This window comes from Tuber melanosporum (genome assembly GCF_000151645.1).
Source record: "Tuber melanosporum whole genome shotgun sequence assembly, scaffold_186, strain Mel28".
NCBI lineage: Eukaryota > Fungi > Ascomycota > Pezizomycetes > Pezizales > Tuberaceae > Tuber > Tuber melanosporum.
In genome coordinates this window covers 1-8,002 of record NW_003298848.1, presented here as the reverse complement: position 1 = coordinate 8,002, position 8,002 = coordinate 1, and the positions used below count along the sequence as shown (strand labels likewise).

General features: G+C 48.1%; 1 protein-coding gene; it reads right to left on the bottom strand.

The window, feature by feature from the left end:
- Window positions 1-1,042: 1,042 nt before the first annotated feature.
- On the bottom strand, window positions 1,043-3,540 carry GSTUM_00003652001 (uncharacterized protein). XM_052355742.1 has 1 exon: window positions 1,043-3,540. The coding sequence occupies exon 1, from the start codon at window positions 2,547-2,549 to the stop codon at window positions 2,097-2,099; it is 453 nt and encodes a 150-aa protein (XP_052211712.1). The 5' UTR covers window positions 2,550-3,540; the 3' UTR covers window positions 1,043-2,096.
- Between the last annotated feature and the right edge of the window lie 4,462 nt (window positions 3,541-8,002).

Here is an 8,002-nt window from a genome sequence, read left to right as displayed (position 1 = left end):
TTAATGTTGATAATAGGAATTTAAAGTGATATAATATTTGATCTATATACTAACTCCTGTTTATTTATGATGCTATCTTGAGCAACAAAATTGCTATGAGAACTATAAAGTTATATTGAGCTACTGAAGTATGATACAAAGGTAATCCACTAGGTCGCACTAGTCCTGTTGAGCTGCCAGGCCGTCAGACGGAATGCCCATGGCTTGCCAGTGAGCAGGCAGCCTGGGGTTGTGGCGGCTAGCCACTACCTTGGCACTAGTAATATTTATTCCCCCAAAAGCCAGAATTTGTTCCTGGCACCAAGCTATTTGCCACCGAACTCGACAGCCATTCCAGCCAATGTGACACAAAGATCTTTTTTTTTTTTTTCTCTAGTGCTGAATTCTACGCAATTTCCTGATAAATTTCAATCTCAAGAAAATGTGAGGGGATAAAGCTTGTTTGAGTCCGTTCGGGTATCAATCAATACGATGCGAATGGGAGAATGCCAGAGAAACACTTACCCACCGCTATCGTGGTCACGAGGTCACGACTGCGGTTAGGGAAGTGGGGGAGAGGAAAACAGAAAAGAGAAAGTTGTAATGTGGAGCTAAACTGTGCCTTAAGTCAGTACTGTAAAGCGGCGTGAGCAGGAGCGACAATAATGGACACATCCTGCATTTCCCATAGTGCTATGGAGGAAACGCGTAACGAGTGAGCAATGAAGTACCGGTATGTAGGTAAGGTCAAGTCGCAAGGTCCATGCTAGACCTGAAGCACTCATGCAAAGTATCATAATCTTATCATACTATAGCCTTCCATTTCAGCGGCGTGGAAATTAGAAGAGCACTACTCACCTACCCCCACCCCCCCCCGCCCATTATTCAAATCTCTTTCCGCTGACAACTAAAAGGTTCGCGATATATATATCTTTATTGTCGAAATAAACTAACTAAAAACTAAACCCGGGCGTCCCCACCAGAGAGAGGCCATTAACAATTAACTAAAATTCTAAAAATGCACTGCATACCCAAACCAAACACCCCCCAGCCCCAGCCCAATGTAATCTAGTAATATCAATACCGTACTCCAGCCAGATAATAAACAAAAAATTAAGTGGAGATAGTAGTTGGAAAATCAAAAACAAAAAACTCCGTACGCCGGTGTAAGAAATAAAAAAAGACGAGACACCAATCCCCACAACCCGACCCGAGTCGGATGAGATTACAGATACGAGAAAAAAAGAAACCCGCGTACTCCGGTGCAGCCCTATATCCATCTATGATGTGAATATCCACCGGCACGTCCCGTTGCCATCCCCTGAACGAATGCCCTGAACTCCGAGGTACAGAAGGAAAGAAACCATGTCGCCCAGAAGAAAGGAAAAGGAAAAAGAAAACCAAAGGAAAAACAGAAACAACCCGCTATAATGCAATCCCTGCTCGGGTGTTTGTCTTCGGGACTCCCGCTCCCTAGACCAAGCCGGAGTAAAGTCCTCGCGTGAGAAATATCGTTGTGCGCCACCCATCGCTCTTTCGCCCCAGGCGGCGAGCACTTGTGGTTCACCGTAAAAAAAAAAACTCCGAAATCCAATGCAATGCTCCCGATTTAAAAATAAAGTTTCATAAAGAGCTCTTCTCGTAAAGGTGCCAGTATTAACGTCCGTCCGTTTTGAGCATCGTAATTACTCTTTCTACGTTTACCGGTAGGAGTATCCTGAGCTGCTGCCGGGTGTGTAGTCTGGGAGGACACCGAGGTGAGATGAGGGCAGAGACACACGGGAGTGGCTCTCGCACGCATAGCCAACCAAGACCGTCTTCTCCTGCACCGAGTGTCCCTGGCGGCCTACCGACTGGCATTGATCGATACCGTGGACGAAATAGATGCAGTTGCAAACCGCAAAGCGTTCGGTGATGCGAATACACATTGTGATGGTGCGTGAGGGAGATTTGTAAAACTTGTGTGCGAAATGCGGATAACGAGGTGGATGGTGAAAAGCAGTGGATAAATTGTAGTGGGTCGGAGTAGGGGGTGGTAGTGGAGATGTAGCAATAGTGGTAATGGTAGTAGTTGCAGTGTGGTGCAGTAGTGGAAGTGGTAGTGACTGTAGCGAATGTCAAGGGTAAAGTAGATGGTGAAGGAAGTGTGGATGGGAGGGAGGGATGAGGCTGTTATATGTTAGCGACGATGGAGGTACGGTAGAGATATTGCTGGAAGAGGGTCCGAGGACGGCTCTCATATCCTGCATCCCTCCACTCGTGTGGAGGGAGGATCTCAGGCTCAGGCGCAGCACACCCCCTGCCCGCGCCGGGCATCCACCCCACCCCCAAGTTAGAACACATCCCAGAAAATTTCCGAGCAGAGACAATAACGCCGTATGGTACCCGTGCAAGGGAGGGGGGTGAGGCTGTTGAAGTGAGGTGTGAGAGGAACCATGGAGGCGGGAAATAGCGAGTGGTGTCAGATGTCGACAACCTGCGCGCCCACCAAGCAGCGGAAGCGTCATGACTTTCCAGCTAGTGGCAGGAAAGAAGCAAAACACTCTCACCATCCACGAGATAGATCCCATCCTCGTCTAACCCCCCCTCTCGCTCGCCCACGAAGCGGGTCTCGGGTGCCGAACGTGGGCATTGCACACACATGGAATAGTTAGCATTCGTAGATAGGTTACGCAGAAGAGCCAACAGCCCCAAGTGCTGCTGCTGCATGGCCTATGCGCTGCATGCAGGACCAAAAACCAATTCCCGCCCACAGCCTGGCAAGATTAAGAAAAACGCAGGGCGAATTAAGATCAGGGAAACATGAATGATGGGTGATGGATGGGGGGGATGATGAGTTATGGGGTAAAGAGAGAGAGAGATCTTGCTTCCTAGCACCAATTGTATCCTCTATTGCCTGTCATCTGTGGGACTTTCCTCCATGATGGTTCCTGGTCGAAAGTGCCCTGCCCCGCGCCAGTAAATTTTTTCTTTGTTCCATTATTATTATTTTCATTCGGAAATTCGGCTAGAATTCAGCTTCGGTCATGTAAATTGGTGACTGTCTCTCACTGTCAGAGGCTGCGATGAGAAAACATCATCGCGGCAACGGGTGTCAAGGAGTGACGCCGGGCGGATCGCCTCTTGAATCGGCTGGGCAGCGTGAGAAGAGAAGAGAGAGTAAGCGAGAAGCGCAAACTATGATAGCGTGCAATGGACAAACTGTATTTGCTCGAGAATACCGAGGCATGACGATGTTAGTGCGAGGCAGACTACGGTACCTTTTCCCTAAACCTGAATATGAGTGAGCGAATGCGAGGGTGAGTCTACTAGTAAGCCTCGAACTAGTTCAATTCTCTCGGATTCAAGCGTCGACATCTCGGGGCCTCCCCCATCTTCGATGACCCCCTAATCCACTGTTCTCGAGAGAGTAATAGGGCGTTTGTGCAGAGCGACCCAAGGGACAGGGCTGATGCACGATGGCTAGATCTCAGCTGTGGTATCTAGTGAGCGGTTGATGGTTCAGAAGGGGGGGGGAGTGGATGGGGGAAGTGTGTGGGATGAGGAGGAGCGAGGGTTGCGATGGAGGGGACAAGCAAGCAGGGTGGAAATTTTAGTGTGGATGGATCGCAGGTTGTCAGATCGGCGGAATCAGATTCTGCATCTCTCGGCGCCAGACCATTCTTGCCCAACTAACGAACTTGCAGAAAGAGGAAACAGTTACTGGCAATAGTAATAATCCACACCCCAAAAAATAGAGGTGACGACAGCGGTGATGGTAGGCATCTGGCGCGCGGCGGGAATAGAGACTCTACATCTAAATTAACATTTGGAACCTCTCAGGATGTACAGTACAAATCATACTCGTCGGACACCACGATGCCGATGCCAATGGGCGAGGTACTTGTACGAGTATAGTACTCCATGATGCAAATTGCACTCTTTCATCTTACAAACTTTATCGTACCCTAATCCTTACATGCATTGCGTCTCTGCCTGCCTCCACCCCCCCGTCTCTCTCTCTCTCTCTCTCTCTCTCACACTGTCTCTCCTAACCTACCTAACCCACTTGCTGCTCTCACCAGACTACTCCGCTTCACTCCACGGTCCCACAGCCACACATTTCCAGCGTAGATCAAAAATAACTCACAAATTATGGATTCGGCGAACAGCACGTAGCGCGTGAGAGCGAAGGGGGAGAGAGACAAAGGTGGATGGAGCGAGCGAAGGGGTTCAATTGGCGATTATGTGAGACCTGAACTTTTTTTCTGCAGCCCTATGCTACACGCTTCATTGGCTGGGGGGGCGGGAGAGGGGGAAGAATCCCTTACCTCGCTTCAGGCTGGAGATGCACCCGATGCATAGAAGGAAAGTGCACCGGACCCGTGAAGAGGGGCGCGAAGGTGTTCGCATATGATGAATCAGCCTCGTAAAAAGGAAAAATATAAAAAAGATCTCGTTCAGGTTTTTCAAGGACAAAAAGCCCAAAGCAAATGTTTCGCCCGGGTTGTAGTGTGTGGTACCATACTGTGCGAGTATGATAGAATTCAGGAACAGTGCCATCTTGGATTATCTGTACTAGTCCGGATTAGGAAATATTCTGGAAATTGGATGCCGGTACAGTACTTGTACAAGTATTCCCACTACCGTTTCTCCCGTTTTTGAAACTCGCACCTGCCGGTACTCCATTACTGCTACAGCCTACTGTGCCGGTATCGTTGTGCAGGAGTACTCGTACAGTACGAGTACAGGTATTCTCTCCCCCCCCATGCTTGCCATATTTTTTCTTCCTAAACCCTCTTCTTCCCACCACCGTACTTGAGTAAAGTTGTTTCTCCATTAAATCCGAAATTGCTTCCTGAAATCTCCCGCGTGGCTTGAGCCTCAGAGATGTTTCCTGCGCTCGTTTGCCTCCGGCCATGCCCTGACATGTTTCCGCCTCCTCCTCCACTCATATCCCATTTCCCACACCACACACATATTATACCAGTACACACACACAAGCCTCCTCGAGGGAGGAGGGAGATTTGCTTCTGCTTCAATTATCGCAACGAATCATAATACCACCCTATTGCGCTCGCAGCACAACTCATCAAAAAAGATGCGATGACTCATCGAAAAAGGGAAGATAGAGAGGTGAGAGCGGGAGACCATAACAAGAGTCCGCCGCGCCTAAAATAAGTTATCGATCATTCCCAATCTACGCCATTCCAAATGCTTATTCTAATTTGGGCGCAACCAGACTTCTCTCGGCGCTCTCCGCCCCTAACACTTACCCACCAAGCCCGCCGGACGAACTCGACTCGACTTCTCCCCCTCGGCGACTATCCCCGGAGCCCTACGACTCTTATCACGAATCGTGTAATGGGGGGGGAGGGGTTAATTAGTAGATTATTCCTTTAATCCTACTCATTAGACTCGAATTCGATACTTTGTGATAGAGCTATCATCAATTTTAGATTCTGAAAAGACTCACATCAGACGTCAGAGAGGATCAGGCGAGTGCCCGCGAGTTTCCATTAGGGGAAATCAAAATTCGTGAACACCGGCGCAATTCTCGGGTCGCCTTACTCTTTTTTTTTCTTTTTTCTTATTCCATCGGAGTCAATTCCCCCCCCCCAAAGTATTGGTATTCGCACAGCATCCATTGCCCTACCGTTGTTGAATGTAACAATCCACTTGTGGAGCACCGTAACAAACGGATATCGCACCTTTTTGTCCCGGGGGGGGGGGGGTACACTGCCCCACTCCAGCAATATGTTTCTATGATACGAACATTATTAATTATTCAATGCTGAGGCTTCAAAAGGTCCTGTGATGCCACTCCGATAGCCGTCCGAACACATCATACGGTACCCGGTGTTGCCGTGTAACTTCGTAAAAGTACGATACTCCCTCCCGTCCGTATATATATATATATATCGAAATATATGAAAAAGCGCGAATATAAAAAAAAGAGTCACTCATCCAGTCACAGCCAGATCGCGGAATCTCGGTCTCGGAGTGTGTGTGCGTGTGTGGGGCCTCATCCGTGATTGCACAGCTTTCCGAAGGAGAAAAAAATACGATAATCATGAGTGCAGGTATTCTCGAAACATAGGTTATCGTCATATGCTATCCTATATCGAACTCTCTCTCAGCTGGGCCTTTTTATTCGCCAACTTCCCCTCGTCCGGGGCCGGAGATATTCTTTTTTTTGCCTTCCGCGGAAAAGTTTCTGCCTGCCTGTCTTATAGATAAATTTATGCATCGTATATCCAAATCAACTCTTGGCAGCGTAGCAAGAGTTTTTGATTTTCGAATTCTGATGATCTTTCCCGTACCTGTTGAACTGCTACACAGCGGTACTGTACAGTGGTACTGTACCTGTACTCGAGTTCAGTCGGCGGTTGTACTCGTACAGTTATTGTGTACCTGCTCGCTGAATCTTTCTTATTCTGAAAATTAACTTTCGGAGTTCGGGCGCTTTGTCCATGCGGCTTAAAAGAAGCGACGCGCTCATCCGTGTCTAATGTCCCGGAACCCATCATCATTATCATTCATAATCATCATACACCACACTTCCGATATATATCGTGGGCTCTCTCCTGGCACACAGTACGCCTTCAATACTGTTCAGTACAGTACCCGAATATTATGCCTTTCCAACACAGCGCTTCCCCCACGCAATCTGGTTGCTCACACACCCCACTGTAGTTAGACTATCTAACTATATTTAGAACCTCTTGTAGCGACGACATAGATGAACAGACTTCCGGTATGATAACTAATTCTCGAAAACCTTTGAGCGGAGTGTTCACAAAAGGCCCTGTGTGAAAATTATTAGAGACCCCGATGGGTCTGCTGTGAGTCTATCATGTCATGGTATACAGGTAATAGCTTTCTGGGACCTCATGGTGCGACAAAAAAAACCTAGGCATGGGGAAATGGTCGAGACAGTGAAAAGAGAAAGTCTATTTTCTGCTGTGAACCGTTCAATTGCCGTCCTTTCTGCTCCAGTACTGTACCACCACCGGTATCAATGGATCGTGGGAGTTCCATTTTGAATTACGATGTGTGCTTCAGGAACACATGTTCTGTTTATCGCACAAAATGGGAGGGAGCGAATTAAAACAGATATCATACAGAATACAAGTACTGGAGTACAGGGCAACCCGCATCAACGGCCACTCCGGGGGTATACAGGTATACCAGTCGCATAAAAGTTGGTCCGAGCTCGTCAAACCACCGGAAATTGTCCCTTGCTGCCACTTGCTGGTGTCGTGGTACTGTACATATGAATGCCTACGATTTTCGAAAATACACATTTGCACGTAACACAACGTGACAACCCACGAATGCCGGTACCCCGTACAGTACCGCACACAACATTCCAGCACCGCCCAGGGGAAAGTCGTAGGTAGTTGGTTGACCCCTCTCTCGTGGAGAGGGAGGGAGTCGTGGATTGGTTAGACTAGACTTCCCCCGGAAACTCGGACACCGAGGGACATGTCACTAGAAAAGAGGACGAATAATATATTATATAATATATAAGAATAGCTTCCTGTATGTAGGGCCCACGGACTTTCCGGAATTCTTAATATATTTTTCCTCTCTCTCCTGAATCACAGGGGTTGGAAAGGAAGGAACACTGCCAGTAAGTGCCTTGTGACGGAAGATCTTCATTCTATTCGTATGCGTGCCACCTCACTGATCAAACTTGCTGCCCTCTTTTCCTCGCTCGACTGGCGGGGAAACGTCTCTCTTTCCATTCCTCTCCCTCTTCCCATAGGGCGCTTAATTTAATACAGGATAGCACAGCCAGCCTCGGGATCAAGCGAATTCTTTTTTTTTTTCTTTGTCATTTTTCATTTCGCAAAAATTTCATAAAATAAACGAGTGATCGAGGGACTACCGGTACTGTGCTGTACCCCATGGGCATTTACCGGATCCTTAGGTCAAGGGGCTCGGAGGGGGGGGTATAATTCGGTGATGGGATCAGGGGTGGTGGGTGGGTCAGCCCTTCGCTTGATAATACATTCCCGTAATCCAGTAACAAATAACC